This window comes from Ixodes scapularis, unplaced genomic scaffold (genome assembly GCF_016920785.2).
Source record: "Ixodes scapularis isolate PalLabHiFi unplaced genomic scaffold, ASM1692078v2 PGA_scaffold44__24_contigs__length_19508400, whole genome shotgun sequence".
Classification (NCBI taxonomy): domain Eukaryota; kingdom Metazoa; phylum Arthropoda; class Arachnida; order Ixodida; family Ixodidae; genus Ixodes; species Ixodes scapularis.
This window is the reverse complement of record NW_024609873.1, coordinates 11,198,858-11,215,851: the sequence shown is the minus strand read 5'-3', so window position 1 is coordinate 11,215,851 and position 16,994 is coordinate 11,198,858. Positions and strand designations below refer to the sequence as shown.

The 16,994-nt window shown below is 43.9% G+C and overlaps 1 protein-coding gene across 2 annotated transcripts; it reads left to right on the top strand.

Moving 5' to 3' along the window:
• The first annotated feature begins 98 nt into the window (after nucleotides 1–98).
• Nucleotides 99–15,168, top strand: LOC115325473. Of its 2 annotated transcripts, none has more exons than XR_006078170.1 (7): nucleotides 99–353; nucleotides 1,030–1,100; nucleotides 6,047–6,182; nucleotides 7,498–7,604; nucleotides 11,268–11,484; nucleotides 12,418–12,567; nucleotides 13,585–13,658. XR_006078170.1 is itself a non-coding variant. In XM_040216563.3 (7 exons), the coding sequence occupies exons 1-6, from the start codon at nucleotides 161–163 to the stop codon at nucleotides 13,674–13,676; spliced, it is 816 nt and encodes a 271-aa protein (XP_040072497.1). In that variant the 5' UTR covers nucleotides 99–160; the 3' UTR covers nucleotide 13,677; nucleotides 15,088–15,168. The 2 variants fall into 2 exon arrangements, 1 of the variants encoding a protein (XP_040072497.1); XM_040216563.3 differs by lacking the exon at nucleotides 12,418–12,567 and adding an exon at nucleotides 15,088–15,168 and having other exon boundaries at nucleotides 13,585–13,677.
• Nucleotides 15,169–16,994: the final 1,826 nt, after the last annotated feature.

Below are 16,994 nucleotides of genomic sequence, written 5' to 3'. Positions count from 1 at the left end.
ACGTCGATAGGTGGCGCAGGCTACCGCCCAATATAGTTGCACAGGCCAAGGTGGGTACTATCCATTCTGCAATTCTGTTTATTTGGTTGCACCGTTGCACCACGTTTCTTCGCCGTTCACCCATTTCGCCTCGGATTTTTGTTCTCGGTCTCTGTATACCATGACGCATATCTTAATCAAGTGGAAAAGCGCCAACAAATGGGACGTTTATTCTGTGAGAACGCTAGTGGACGAGGAATTGTCGTGCCGGCTCTGCAGTGACCCAACATACATCGATCTTGTCCGTGACAAGGACCACCTCGTCAAATGGGACAAGAACAAGGCAGCAGCACCAGCGTACTTGTTGGCAATAGGTGAGCTTCTTAAGTTGTCTTTGCCTTGTAATACCGCGTTTCACATTTCGGCGTCACCTGTGAAGAGGTAGGGCCAGTTATTTCGAAAAAAAAAAAGTGTAAAACGTGTCCGCTCCCAGCTCTATGATCTTGTCGCGCCGTTTTGTTGCAGGACCAGTTTGCTAGAAACTGCGTCTTAGCTAAGATTTCGTGGGAGACAGCATTGCCAAAACTAGCGCACAAATGCAGTTGCTCGGGATGTTTTAAGCGCTCGAGCGGCCCATGCTTCGCAGGGGCACGTTTTGTGCCACCAACCTCCGCTGTAAAAGTTAGACTTCTCGCCTTGTGTAAATAAAACGCAATTAAGTGTCGATGTCGTTTTTGTGCCGTCACGGTATGTATATTAAAAATTTGTACAAACGTAGGCAGTGCCGTAGCTAGATATTTATTCGAGAAGCGGGGGGGGGGGGGGGGGGGAGGGAGGGAGGGAGGGAGGGAGGGAGGGAGGGAGGGGAGGGAGAGGAGAGAGAGAGACAGACAGACAGACAGGGCTGGGCCAGCTGGGCCCTACGGCCCTGAACGTAAACGCAAAAAAAAACTGTGTTGCAAGTATTGCAACGTCGAGGTGTTGGGAGAAGTTGCTCTGTTTAACGTCAGTGTTACGAAGTTGCTTGGTATATTTGTTTTCTTAATTTAGGAGGAGAGATGGCAATGGAGAAAAAGAGGAACAGGCTGGCTGCCACATATGAAGAGCTGCATCCACAAAAGGTACCACAGAACTAGGAATGAGATAGAAGTTACAAATTATTATGTATTGACTTGCCCTTTTCTAATGTTGACTTGTTTTCATGGGGCTCTACTATGCTTGTGTGGTTGTTGAAGCCGTAAAGAAACAAGTTATTTACGTGACAACACAATACCAAAATTTATTCCAGGTTCTGAGAGGCACGTTGCCGCAGAAAGTCTTGTGTCCCATGCCTTAAAGGGGCCCTGCAATCATATTTAAGCATCTACCTTCTTTTGCGGTTTCCACGTCCTTCAGGGTTCGGGCAAGCCAGCGGGAACGGAGAGAGTAACTAAATATTAGTGCGTCATATTTTAACTGGACGACACGGAAACCTCCACCTGCGGAGGCAACCCGCGGTGCCGAAAGCGTGCGATATGTGACGTTTTTGGTCCTGGGCTTACTACTGGTCAGAGCCACTATAAGCTTCTTTTTAGTCGAAATACAAAATACAAGTGGTGCGAACCGTTTCAGTTGCTTTGTTCACTATTTTTTGGTCAGAAAAGAAACAAATGCAGTTTAGAGAGTACGGAAACAAGAAATGACCCGTCGACATACCTGCCACGTTTCAGTTGCTTTGTTCACTATTTTAGGTCAGAAAAGAAACAAATGCAGTTTAGAGAGTACAGAAACAAGAAATGACCCGTCGACATACCTGCCACCAAGCAGTGGGAAAGGCGGTGCACACTAGAAAGGTGTTGTGGGATGAGGCACCCACAAGCGGCGAGCGTAGAAAGGTCCCGGATGTATGTGGCGGCGCTGCGGTCTTATGTACTAGAGGATTCGACCGGTTCCGAGCGTTCCCAAGGCCTTTGGCGAGCAACTTTGGCTTGCGGTTTGTCCTTTTGGTGGTATGGCAGCGCGAAGTGGCTCCCGTTCTGACCTGATCTTTACCCTGTATTTGTCGTCGTTTGTGGCCAATTAAGTGTCATGCCGAAGTAGTGTTTAATCGCGCAGCGAATGCAATGCGAGCTGCTCTGGCTGCCTGCTTCATACAGCCTATCCAAAACATGCTTTAGTGGCGCCCTCTCGAGCCGTCGACACGGAATGCGGCAGCCGTGACCACTCGCTGAGCCCACTACCCCTCCTCTAGTTCACTGCCACTCAAGCAACCAAGGACGTCATGAAAGGTTATTTTCTGCTTGTTTTTGTAATTTTAATTTGCCTATAACTTTTAAAATAAAGCAAAACTTAAGAAAAGTTTTATTAAGTTACTACGTTCAGTGCAAATTAAAAACCAGTAAAAAAGTTCTTGCAGGGCCCCTTTGAAGAAGCCCTGCGAGGACTTTTTTTGTGGTTTTTAATTTCCACCGCACCTGAGCGCACTGAACGTAGTAGCTTAATAAGACTTTTCTTGAATTTTGGTTTATTTTAAAAGTTATGGGCAAATTAAAATTACAAAAACAAGCAAAAAATAACCTCCTTCATGACATCCTTGGTCGCTTGAGTGGCCGTGACCTAAAGGTCAGCGAGCGCTCACAGCTGCCGCACTCCGTGTCGACGGCTTGAGAGGGCCCCACTAAAGCATGTTCTGGATAGGCTGTATGAAGTGGGCAGCCAGGGCGGCTCGCATTGCATTTGCTGCGCGATTACACACTAATTTGGCATGACACTTCATTGGTCAGAAATGACAGCAAACACGGGATAGAGATCAGTTCAGAACGGGAGCCACTTCGCGCTGCCGTAAGGCCATACCGCAAGCCGAACCTTCTCGCCGAAGGCCTTCGGAACGCTCGGAACCGGTTGGACCCTCGAGCCTGTATACGAGCACAGCGCTGCCGCGTACATCCGGGACCTTTCTACGCTTGCCGCTCATTGCTGCCTGATCCCACTATCCTTTTCTAGTATTTCCCACCGCTTGGTGGCGGGTATATCGACGGATCATTTCTTGCTTCCGTACTTTATGAACTGCATTTGTTTCTTTTCTGATCTAAAATAGTGAACAACTGCTTTTCTAAATAAGTGAAATGGTTCGCACCACTTAAATTTTGTGTTTCGACTAAATAGGAGCTTTTAGCGGCTCTGACCAGTTGTAAGCCCAGGACCAAAGAAGTCATATATCGCGCAGTTTCTGCACTGCAGGTCACCCCCATAGGTGGAGAAGGTTTCTGCGTCGTCCAGTTAAAATATGTCACACTGATATTTAGTTACTGTGGCTTGCTTGTTGTGGAAACCGCAAAAATGTTAGACTCTTACATATGATTGCAGGGCCCCTTTAAGCCATTATATACATACTTCATTCTCCCTTAAAGGGATGGTGAACTGAAATTTGGATTACAAGAAAACAATGCAGGAAATGTAGGCGGGACGCTACAATCTCTACAACACTACTCATAAGGTGATATCTCAAATGGACGGCCGTATGTTTGGAAAAAGAGGTCGAGATTGAACCAGGCCGACGAGGCGATCTCATTTTCTCCTCTCTTCGCTTTGCCCCTTCAAGGCCGCGAGGCGGGGAAGGCGTGAGGAAGTTCCCTCTACTTCGGAGAAACAAGATGTAAAGAAATCTGTCAAATGCGCTTCCTTTTTTAGAAACATACGGTTATCTGTTCGAGATGTTGTTGTATGAGTGATGTTTTGGTGTTTGTAGCATCCAGTTGCACACTTTTGCCGCTGTGTTTTGTGGAATCCAGATTTCGGTTCAGCATCACTTTAAGTGAACTGTGGAGCAGAAGCTATAGGGATTATTTACGCACGCCTTGCGAGCGGTACATTCTGAGAACAGCGCAATCCTTGCTTCCCTGTTAGCAGATAGCGGCAGCTGCCATGCCGGCTGGGTGTTCCTGGCCGCACCCGTGCAGTTGTACTGCTCTGACCGAGCTGCCTCCAACAATTCGTCTTTGCGTCCGGCTAAGTTACAGTATCATCTTTGTCAAGTTGTTCTCCATCGGCTCTTTTGGCCTAAGTTTAAGTGGACAGGGGAGCATACGCTATACTTCGTATCACCTTATGTTGTACTGCAGCGAAGGCTAGAAGCGGGAGCTCGTAGCGTTGGCAGCTGCCCTTGGTGCACGAGAGCTTGTGCCGCCGAGGTGTCCCCTAGAGCAAGGAGCTCGCGCTTGTAGCCTTTCCTTCGGTACAACACAAGGTGAAACAGAGTATAGGAGGAGAATGTAGAAACTTACAGCATGGATTTGTTTGCTCGACAGCCGAAGGATCTCATCTGAGACGGCTAGCTTTGACTGCAAGTGGAAACCACCTGATGCTAAAGGCCAGTGTTCTTCTCGCGCACAAGCAAGTAAAGGCTTACAAAAAAACATTTACGGAAAACCTGTATCGGCGATTTTACAAGTGATTTGACCCCTATCGTCGCTCGGCTGCAGGAACTAAGTGCCGTGAGCGTACTGTACATGCTTCTAGAGATTAACGGTCACATATTTCATGCCGATTCCTGGGCACCATTCACGTTGTCTTGTCGCAGAAAGCGACCTCGTCTTTTCGCACGTATGCGTTCGTTCCAGGCGATGAGCGAAGTTTTTGACAAATCTAGAACCGAGCGATGAGACGGGTGACAGTAATCGATTGCAGTTACTCAGTCTTTCCTTCGTTAAGTTGCCTACATGCAATACAGGCTTTACGCAAACATCATTTGTAAGCCTTCACTTGCTTGCATGTGAAAAAAGCACTTGCCTGTAGTATCGGGTAATCCTGGATATCGGTCATTTTAACTCGGCTGTCGAGCAAACGAAAACAAATTTAGACTTCCTCCTCTTAGTTTATGTTCCCGTCCTCTTTAATTTGGGCCAAAAGAGCAAATGAAGAACTGCTTGACGACGACATTGTAACTGTGCTAGACATGGGGAAGAATTGACGAATTGAATCGGCCAGCAATTCCTAGCTGGCGCGGCTGTCTGCTAACATAGACGCAAAGATGGCGCTTTTTCCAGGATGCACTGCTCGCAAGCCGTGCGTAAATACATCCTATACACCATTTTGTATTACGAGTCTCTCTTCTTTGCTCTGGAGCATGTGAAAGGACACAATGAAGCAGTCCGAGAGCTCAAGCTCTTGTTTCACCTTTGCTATCTCGTTATTTCTTCTTTTTTTTCTGCAATTTTTTGCTGTCAGCATTGGGTACACTGATTTCTATGATGAGGATTTTATGCAGAATGCTCCATTGCCTCGTCCCAGTTATCCGAATCGGAGAACTCAAATTTCTGAATTACCCACCGAACCTCGACCTATTTTCTAGTGGGCGAAGCATTTCAATGCTGGCAGACTTATCCTTAATACGGTGGATTTCAAGCTCAATTGCTGTTTAAAATAGAAGTTTCTTGAAAATTCCTGAAATGATAGTTGCTGCCATTGGGAAGCTGGAGAAAATATGCCGAACCACAGCACTGTGATTGTGACTTTAGCATAGCTGCAAAGGAACACACTGCATGAACCATCACCATCATCATTTATAGCCCTATTCAGCTTTCAGTTATTTTAAGTTATGGTGACATATTAAATCAAACCTTAAAGTGTTGTTGTCTTGTAATTAAGCTTGACTTGCTATTTCAGTTCAGTTCATATGTCCTTATTTGAATTTGTAAGGCCTACGCTTTAGAACAAACAGCTACCGTAAAATACCGGGCAAGCGCCCACTCAAAATTTAGAGATAATCGCAAAAAAAGGGGGAATGGGCGCTTGTCCGGTCATAAATTTTACATATAAATGTACTGTGCATATTTTCTCAGCTTTTAAAAATTTGGATATCGGCGCTTAATGTGGAATGGGCAGGGTGCATGGTATTCTACGGTATACTCGGTGACAACTTTTCTTGCCAATGCCGTGGAAGGTACAGGCACGCATTCCAACTCCCATTTTGAACGCTGAATAAAGCTGTGTGCAAGCTCTCCTCCTCTCCCCGGAAATGCCAAGAAAAGTTGTCGCCGAATGAAGTGATCAGGTTTTAAAATAAAAGCACAATGTTTTTTTTTTTCAGAAACGCTGCTGCAACCAGGCCGAGAGGATTGAGGAGTTAGAGAAACGGGTCGCTGACCTAGAAAGGGAAAATGCAAAGCTTCGGGACCAGCGGATCCTAGCCGAGGAAAGGCTGACTCGGGCAGAAGCTGGACTTGGTATGGCCTTAGTAATTTTGAATCATAACCTACAGGCTGTTGCAAAATAAAGTTTCAACTTGATGTGTCGAGTTTCGACGCATCAAGTAGAAACTTGCGTCGAATACGTCGTGCTGGTCAGATTTACATATTAAAAATGTAAATCTCAATACCAAGTGCAAAAGAAAAAAAAAATTCGAATGCCGAGATTCTCAAATTAATCAGTTCTTCACTCGTGGAAATGGAGCGTGCTGGTTAAGTTACGGTGTTTGTGGAGAATAACATAGAGAACAAAAACAGGACGACACGTTTCATTTTTTTTTTTTTTATCATCAGGTAGAGATTTGAATTTTTAATGAATAAATGAAACTGGCACAATATATGTTCGAGGCAAGTTTAAACTCCATATGTTGAGCCGCTTATTTTTGAGTGTCTCAAAATAAAGTTCAAGCTAATATGAATGGTCCTTCAACAATCAGCGACTGAACGCACCTAGTTCAAACTTACCTCAAATATGTATTTGACTAGTTTCATTTGCACATTAAGATTATAAATCAACTCCAAGTACGAAAAAAAAAACAAAAAAAAAAAAACCTGACTTATTTGGGCATTTTGTTTTGCCTTAAACTTGATATTTATTTTTGTCTAAGTTGTTTGAGGTATCACATTTGAATTAACACCACAGACAGTACATATCATTGCCATCTGCAGAATACAAAATAATGTATTCATTGTTTTTTCACATTAAGGAATAAATTAACTGATGGGAGAAGATTTCTAATAGTGTTCAAGTTCAGCACGTCATTAAAAGAAAAAATTTTTTTTTCGCTTCACGTTCCTGGGACGTGTTTCTTTTAGCCTGTACACATTTTGGTAAAAGAAGATTGTTCCGATGTTCTGAACCTCTGAATATGCAAGAATACAACACTTCCGGCAAATTCTTGATAGTTTTTTTTTTTTTCTTTTTTTCGCCAACTTTTTATCCCCGCATTTATTCATTTTTTTTTTTTTTTTTTTTTTTTTTTTTTACTATTGGCACAGGTATTTAGGTCGAAAAGACATAGCTTTGAACTTCCGAGCCACTGAGCATGTGACTAGTAGTGCCTTCTAACAATGAGTCTCTAACAATGACCATCTACACAATCTTTAATGCAGTGAAGAGCGACAGTCGCTATACGTATGCATAAATAATTTCAGATTAAAATAAGCTCGACCACGCCCTATTTCCCCTTATTGCTTTCTTAACAGTCTGAAATATCTGGGAGGAGGGGAAAGCGACTGTCTCTCTTCGTTAGTCTCTAATCAAATAATTTATGGTTACTCTACTGCTTTCCAGACCTCCAAAAAATGGCCAGGCGTATGAAGAAATCTCTGCAGGTGCTTGTTGAGCAGCTTCCGGCGCACCCAGCATTTGCTGTAGCGAACGTCATTCCCGCAGTACTGGTATGTTCAACTTAATTTATTTGGATCGAGCAGTTTTGCTGGAAACACTGTTTGAGAACTTCATGAGTCTAATATGGGGCTCAGGGCCAAGTGTCTTAAATGGACATTGAACATAAATTGAATGTTTCTTTATTCTATATTTTTGCCTCGTAAGAAATAAATTGCCCAGTTTCCTTTTTAATATTTTAAAAACACTAATTCCTATTCACACGGAAGCATTAGACTGATTTGCATCGAGAAATGAACATGCTTACTGACCGGCATATCAGTATGCCGAATGAAACATGGCAACCAATTCAAGGTCTAGCTCGACATGTGGCATACAGTGCATGGACATGACAGTAATGTTCCGATGCAATGCAGTCAGTCATGGCCATGTGCTACCTTGTATGCATGCAAAATACCAGTGTTATTGCAATTTAATCGTCAGCTGAGAGTTTGAAATGAGGGAGCTTATGTGAAGTTCCAGTTGTTTGCATGGGCACGACCTGTGGGAGACAAACCTACTCAATTTTTTTTTTCTTTCAATACATGCTCGTGGTGCACCAACTTTTTCATTTTTGTTTGCCGAAGACATATGCCTTGTTTAAAACGATAAATATATGGGCTGAAAATCATTTTAGAGTAGGCCAACCACCATAAAATCTACAACCTTGAATCATGGAAGGTTTATCACACTTGACTGCCCATTCTTTTTGTAAGGAATTATCGAATGTTGCTTTTAATATCTGAAGCTTTGAATAGTTGTAAATAAGCTGTAAGGAGCACCTGGTGGGAACCACCTTGGTTAGTCATCTGTTGGGCGCGACATTGATTTGATAATAGTTGCCAGCACCATTGGCCTGCCTTGTTTCATTTAATGGCTTTACTGTTGGCACCGTTAGCAGCATATGCATAGAGGCAAGAAAGGCTATTGAAACACATCTACAAATATGGGATGTACACTTTGCAGTACTGTTATGTGAACACATCTGTGGTTTTTGCATTTTACTTGGACTGGATATAGACATTATATCTTACTATCCAAGTTGGTGCCCCAAATGAGCATGGTCTAAACACTATACTCAGTCTCATCCTACGATGGTCTAAAGCCCAATGCTACATGCCGCCGGGTCCAATCACGAGCCTGTTAGAAACCACGTGGTATATTTGCTTTGCCATACGTATCGGTGCGCCAAGACGCGTCATGCGGAGGCAAGTTTTTGTCTGCTTATCGAGCCCTCGCGGCGGCTCCGTCTGCTTGCCACTACCAAAGACTACTGAAGGGATTAAATACCGTGTGGAAGCAATTTGGCAGAGGGAACCTGGGATCAGAACCAGTGGCCATTAAAAAATGAATATGAGTCGGAGTGTTTGACACGCTCGCGTATGTACGGACCATATGCGCACATACACACATGGTCCGTACCAATCTTTGTGTATGTACAGCTGCAACGGAAAAAGAGTGGCACAAGTGATCGATAACCGGAGCAGACAAATGGCGAAACGCGGCGCTATTGTTTTGGAGCGCTCCTATAATAGCGAGAGTACCAGGCGCGTTCAATATCTCAATGTGGGGGTGGCCAGCAGAAAATGAAGGGATAAGATAGCTTTCGAGATACGGGCTTTAGGATAGGCTGCTTCCTGTCGGACACCCCCGCGTTGGCCGACATGGAACGTGACTGGCAATCTCGCTATCGGCAAGCTCGGGAACAATAGCGCCTTGCGGCGTGATTTGGCCGCTCCGGGCGTCAGCCACTTGTGCTACTCTTTTTCCGTTGCAGCTGTACGTACACTAAGATTGGGTTGGATTGTTATGGCTAAGGCTAAACGACTTTATGTCAGCGTTGCCTGTGCGCCGTTCAAATTTTCCAAATGGTTGACATGTTTACAAAATATGGCAAGAATGTTTATGAAACTAAATACCATATACCCTTACTTCACCAATATAAAATAGCACGCTGTCATAACAGAGAACCATATGCGTAAGATTAGTGCACTTCGTGTTCTCCGTGTCGGAATTTCTCTCGCGCACTTTTTCGCAATGTGGATGCAAGCTTTTCTGAGGTAGTGCCCGGCCCGCCAGCCTTCGGGCCCTAGACCATCGCAGAGTGAGACGGAGTATAGTACCCTCCATGGCAACATTTCACTTAAGATAAATAGAAGAACAGCAAAAACAAACAATCTTTTGTTTGGGCTGCTTGACCACCAGTTTATTTTCTTTTTAAATTGAAAGCCTCCCAAGAATGCAAATAGTGTGGCGGAAAGCACTCGTTAAAGGGAAGCTGAGGTGGTTTTGTATCTGAGGAAACACACTTAAATCATTTTCATTTGACCTCCAAGATCTCGAATATCGAGGTTATTTTTTTAAAAGTTTGTGTATGAAGGCTGCAGAAAATTATCTTCAAAATACCGCTGAAGGCCCTCCTTCCCGGAGCGTGACGTCGCAAAAGGAGTTTTCGGAATCTCCGCTCGCGCGCATCTTCAGCATATATCAAAGCTATGCATGGGCACTCTTGCTATTTTTAAGAAGGGCAGAGATGTCACGACTGATGCGTGTACGGGGGAATATACCTGGCCAGCTTGCGATTACACGTGCGGCCCTCGAGCGACAAGCGCTTGGCAACCAAAAGGTCCTCTTACGACGTCACGACTGGTCAGAGGTTTTTCGTGTTTTCTCGCGTTTAGTAACATCTTCGGGAAAAACAAACGTGATATTCAGATTCACAGGATAAAACTATGCTATAATCTCTATCGAATTTTTTTTTTAAACTGTTTCAGCTTCCCTTTAAAGCCACCAATATACGAAGGGACGATTTATAATTGTAAATGACTGGTGTGACAAAAGTGCAAAGAAACATGGATGTCACACTCATTCTAACTTTTGCTCAGTGCACATACATTGTAAAAAACTAACCAGCTTTTCTAAAGTGTGCAAGCGTTTTAGTTCCATCGAAGTTGCCCTCTTGGAAATTAGCTACAGCAAAAGGTGTAACAGTCACAACGTGAAGTTTCTGTATCTAATTAAAATAAAAGTCTCCTTGTCGTCTAATGCCTACTTACTTGCATTAACTTATACTCTGTTTTACCTTATTTTATACCACAGTAGAAATTACAAGCTATTGGAGCCAATACACCGCTGAGAAGGTGCCCCATGACTTCCACGTTGGAAGCAGGTGCGCATGGAACACAGTCATGTGGCACGCTAAAAGTGTTGGGTTGGCTCCGTGGTGGCTCGCAGCATTTTCTGCAATATATTGTAAGATGAAGCGGAGCCTCGGAACTACTATAGTTGACCAACTGGATCCCTCAAATGATAGAAAGATGTAACGAGCAATTGCATGGTATTAAAATTTTCTTATCATGAAATAGCAGTTTTATGTGGTTGTTGCAGATGCCTTGCTTATGTGCATTCTTATACACTGGTTGCATGTGACGTCATGTCCTTCGTCCTTGCTGTTGGCAGAAGCCTGCTTACTCATTTCTGGTCGCTCGCAATGTTTGTAGAATAGGTACACTAAAGGCTATGCTTGAGGAAGCTTGTCCACCCGAAAGGAGGACCAAATGGCGTCAAGTGCAACCTATGTATACAACTTCTAAAATCGAGGAAGCTTGCATATCAACTTTAGGTATTTAAGTGAAATGTGCCAAGCTGTTGACGCCTCTTTTTCTTTTTCCTTCAAGGTGGACATTGGAAGCAACGTTCATGTGGATGAAAATTTGTTAGAGCAGCTAAAAAGAAAGGAGACAAGTCCTGGGCCTTTCGCAAGGGGCCTCCTAACCATTGTGTTTTCAGATGAGGAGCTCAATGGCCACTCGCTCTTTGGCAAAAAGTGCAATGCACAAAAGGAGGATACAGTAAAACCAGGGCTGGACCCCGTACGAGTTAATGCAGTGATTGGTATGTTCGGAACTGTTGCAATTAGTATTTTTCTTCAGCTCATCCGTTTAGACCAGGGGTGGCCAGGCTGACCCGGCCTAAGAGCCGCAAAAAAAATCACGAACATTTCAAGAGCCGCGGGGAGGGGGGAGGCCGATTTTTGTTTAGAGCAATAAACGAAACTCGAACTAATTTCGGTCTAACTGAGTAAAAAGCCATCCAATTGTGCGTAAGGCAGCAGTAGCACAACATTACCAAACCGCAACCTGTCTTTCGATTTAAAACGCGTTTCATTTCTCTTTTAGGGGAAGTGCTTTGGAGGGGGGGGAGAGGAAAGATAAGGGAGGGAGCGGCGAGCCGCACTTTAACACGGGGAAAGCCGCAGCTTGGCCACCCCTGGTTTAGACAATACACTATGCCTAATAATTGACTTGGGGCCTTGTACCCCTGTACTTTATTTTACAAGTTGTCTACGGCGCTAGCAAAGACATGGGCTTGAGAGTGTGACTCAGTAGAATGCAATGTAGCAAATGGTGAGCTGTGTGAGTTGGTATACAATAAACATGGTTGAAACAGTGCACAAACGACACAAAAGGAAGAGACAAATCTGACAGGACAAAGTTCTGAGGAGCTCCAGCGCTCTGTTTTGTCCATTCCGTCTGTGTATTTTATGTCTCATATGCTCTTTTAACCATGTTTAGCAGAATACAATGTTTGCACAAGCATATGCACAGAGAAGACCTTTCTGAAAGCCATATGCTTGCAAACATAACTTTGCTAGCACTCAAGACAACTAGTAAGATAGACTATGGTGCTGTGTTGTAGCTTGCTACGGAACTCTTTGTGCTAAATATCTACACATGTCTTTAATTTTATTAATGCTAACTGTACCTTATGTTTTAAAGAGCTTTGCTTTATTAAAAGCATTTCTAACCTACACATGTTTCCTTTCAGCAAATCTACGTGCTCAAAAAAGGCTTGGAAACAAATCTGGCGGTTTAGAAGTGTACGGCAGTTGTGTAACTTAATTGACATTGGTGATCATGTTTGAGCTTTTACCTCCTGGTGACTTTGTAATCCAGCTTTACTTGACTTTAAAAGCCGGTAAGTATGCTAGCAACATCGTGACAGTTTTAATGCATCATGATTCCGGACATACTTTCATTAAATTTTGGCACATGTGGCTGTTTGCTTCCATCATGCATCAATGATGACTGTGTGGTATACATTGCAAACCTTCGCTACTTTCTTTGGCTGGCACTACTTTATTTCACTTTAAATTTTATTTTGACCAGTGATACGTCCCAAATTACTAAAATAAACAAAATCTTGGCGGTTAAAAAAATATCTATATCTTTCAGGACATTCCAGTAATGATTAGTAAATTACATATTGGTATAATTATACTTTTGAACATTTCATGGTGTGTTAAACTGTTGTGGAGCTTTTGGTTCTTTTTGTGTGTTCTGGAGAGAAGTATTCAACTAAGTAAATGAATCCATGCATAATGCTCATTCTTTGCATTTTCGACATGCAACATGATGCTGTTAATTATTATTAGGTGACATTATTGCAGCAGGACTACATTATAGGAATTAGTCTATGCCCAAAAAAAATTTCACAGCAATAATTTCTCTAATATATTTTGGTCACTTGATCAACAGCACAAGGTGGCATTCCAACTTCTAACGCCAACCTTTTGTTTATTCCCTGTAGATCCCAGGACTATACTCTGTCTCGCCAAAAACCGTGCAGTGCAGCCAAAGCTACAACCCTCGTAAGCCAGTGGGAAGAGCGAAAGTCAGTCTTTTGCTCTGAAGACTGACAGCCCTCATAAGCCAGTGCGAAGAGCGAACAGCGTTCTTTAATTGTCTCACGAGGGCTGTAGCTTTGGCTGTACTGCACGGTTTTAGTGAGACAGTATAGAACCACCTTTTTGTGTTAGTTAAAATCGTTGCAGACGTTGCACCTTTTTAAATGGTCCAGTATAGTTACCTCTTAGAGAAGTCTGCTTAACATAGTATTTCAGTGAATTTAACCTTGTTCTCCCCTTGTGTCATGCGTTTGCATCTTTAGGGAACAATAACTAAATAACAAACTAATATTTATTTTATTTTCTAGCGTACACATGCAAGATCTTTGGGGACAAAGAAAAGGCAGTGAAGGCCAGCCTGGCCTCGTACCTTGCAAAGAAACACAATTTTTCCCAGTGAGGTGAGTGGAAGTGCTGAATGAATTTATCCTTGATGTTTTTTTTATATATGTAAGAGCCTTAAAATGTTTGACACCCCAAAGGTCGTTTCTTTTTGTCTAACTGATGCAAGTTATAGTCATGGACACGCAAAAAACACCACAACGCAGTCTTGTGGGGCACGCGTGTCAAAAAATAACCTCTACGCGCAAAAAAAAAAAAAAAAAATATTGATGGCGCAAGACGCGATTTAGTCAGTAGTCACCTCCTTTACACTTGTCTTCTCTCTCGGCATTTTGGATGCGTGGAGGAGAAATGGATCAGCTTGGGCCATCATGTTGAGGTGGATAGAATCTCTGACCATCTCGTTGAGGTGGAAAGAGTGTATCATCATTCCCTGACGTCATAGACTTTGCTCACAAAATTTAAAATAAATCTCGCGCCATCAATATTGCTGTAAAAAAACTTTTTTTTTTCACGTAAATTTCTTTTTTTACACGCGTTTCAACCGGATTGACTAAAAAAAGCATTCTTTTTCCTTTTCAGTAAACCGTTAAACACTAAATTGAAAAAAAAAAAAGATTTTTAATAGGCCTAGAAAAAGCAAGCATAATTCAAAATATATCTTGCACGCGAAAACAAATTTTTTGTTGCATTATTCATGCCGCAAGATTCAATTTTGGTGGGGCAGGGTGGAGGTAGCCGCACTCTAAGCTCTGCCCTTCAGAAATGTGCTTAGTTGACTGAGCACCAATTCTCTCATCTCATTCGTCGGAGGGGAGATTGACGTATCAAATTTTAACTGTAAAATTGTTTTTCCGTGCCGTGCACGTTTGGCAGCCGCAGGCTGGCGAAGACATTAGCAGACGATGTAAAACTTGCAGCCCGAAGCCTTGACAGAGAGCCTTTTGGCTTCCGTGCTTGTTCGGCCGCTTAGCCAATGGTAATGGGCGGGGTCGCTGATTTGTGGGCGGACTCACAGCGGCCCGTGACCTCTACCAAAATTATGTTTCAAGACATAAATAATGCGATGGAAAATTTTTTCCTGTGTAGGATTTATTTTGAATTATACTTGTTTGTTCTAAGCCATTAAAGAAGTTTTTTTTTTTTACATTTCAGTGTTCCTTTAAAGTTTGCAAGCACCTATTTTATAAAACTGAAAAAACACACCAAATTAGGTGTCTAGAATTAGCAAAAAATATGGGTTTTGCAGTATCATATATGGAAGAATCATAAATACTGAATTGTTGATGAGATGATTCGTATAAGTAGCAAGTTGACAAATTATTGGCTCTATTAATTTCTGCTTTTTTTTTCAAATAAGTTGCTAGCATCACTGTCACTAGTAACCGCATTACATCCATCCATGCTTTCAGAGATGTTGTCTTCATGGTATTACCTGGTATACCAAAATGTTATTTTTTTCTTTTCAGGTGACAGATGCCCGGTGCAAGACATGTAAAATAAATAGTTCACAACTGATCCTCCTTTTTGTTGTATATATACATTAGCATTTCCCTTAGATGTATGTGGGTCTGCAGACCCCATAGGTACTCCTTGTAGACCTTGCATGGCTTCTCTGCAGACCCCATAAGGACCCTGTGTAGACCCTGTACGGCTTCCCTGTGGACCCTGTAGGTACTCCCTGTAGACATTGTATGGCTTCTCTACAGACCCCATTAGGACCCTGTGTAGACCCTGTAGGTACTCCCTGTGGACATTGTATGGCTTCTGTGTAGACCCTGTATGGCTTCCCTGCGGACCCTGTAGGTACTCCCTGTAGACCTTCTATGGCTTCTCTGCAGACCCTATTAGGACCCTGTGTAGACCCTCTATAGACCCTGTATGGCTTCCCTGCGGACCACGTTGGGACTCCCTGTAGACCTTGTATGGCTTCCCTGCAGACCTCATAAGGACCCTATGTAGACCCTGTATGGCTTCCCTGTGGACCCCATAGGTACTCCTTGTAGACCCTGTATAGATTCTTTGTAGACCCTATGTGGCCTTTCCGCAGACTTCATGTAGACCTCGTATAGGTTTTCTGCGGGCACCCTATAGACTCTGTATAGTTCCTGTGTAGACACCTTATAGAGTCTGTGTGGACTCTATGTGGTGTCTTACCACAGAGAGGGTATAGGATGACCTCACATGGTCAATAGAATAGGACGTCCATAGAACGTCCGTTGGCCAATATTCTATAGGGCAGCCATAGGACGACTACATAGAGGCAAAAGCATGTGTGGTCTCCCTATGGATGCCTTGTGTCCTGCCTATGGACGCTGCTCTATAGAACGTCCTAGGAGTGTCCATACAGATTTTTGTAAGGGCTAGCCCTCCCTTCACGATCTTTAGTAGCGGTAACGGCACTCGCGGAGACTACCTCCGAGTCCAACTCGTCCATGACATGCTCGGTGTTTGTCTCTCTACCTCTGGTTCCTGCGGCAGCTGCGGAAGTCCTCACACCCTACTTAGTGTTGTGGTTGAAATGGTGGCAGGACTCACCCTTGGGCACGTGGGAGTCGCGGCGGATGTGGCCGGTCCGCTAACAGAGCAGGCAGAACGGCGTCCTGCCCGGCACCACGACGAGCGCCAGTCCTCCGGCGATACGCAACAGATGCAGCAGGTCCTTCAGTGTAAGACCAGGGGGGCCATGTAGCACGTTTTGGACTCCCAGGAGACTAGGGAGAAGGAAATGACGTCAACAACGCTTTTTGGGTGTTGATTGGTCGAGTCGCTGATGACGTGTTGCGTAGTGCTGCTAAGCAAAAAAGCGCCGAAAAAATACAGGGACACAGACGAAGGGAAACAGGACAAGGCGCGTCGGTATCCTTATCTACAAATGAGTTTGAATTTTTGAAACGCGGGCTCAGTAGATAGAAAAGAAATGATTCTTTTTTTTTTTTTTTTTTTTTGTGTGTGTGTGTGTGTGGCTATATAACGTGTGAAAGCGCCTTGTCCTGTTTCCCTTCGTCTGTGTCCCTGTATTTTTTCGGCGCTTTTTTGCTTGCAATGAACCAACTGGCCCAAATCTCCACTTTGCTGCTAAGATACGTTCATTCACACCTACGCCACTTCCTTCTCCCTAGTCTCCTGGGAGTTGAAAGCGTGCAACATAGCCCCCCAGGCTTGAGCCGAATGACAGCCGTTCGCGTCATCGACGCGCAGCCCGTAATGTCTTGTACCCGGCACTAATCGCTACCCACTTCGGTTACTGTGCCGTACGATGCCAGCGCTGCCCTCACCTCGTCGTCAGGAACATGGTACAGCAGCGAGTGCAGTTTTGGCGGATGTCTCGGTTTCCTGGGTCGATGACAAGGCTTCACCCCCCCCCCCCCCCCTC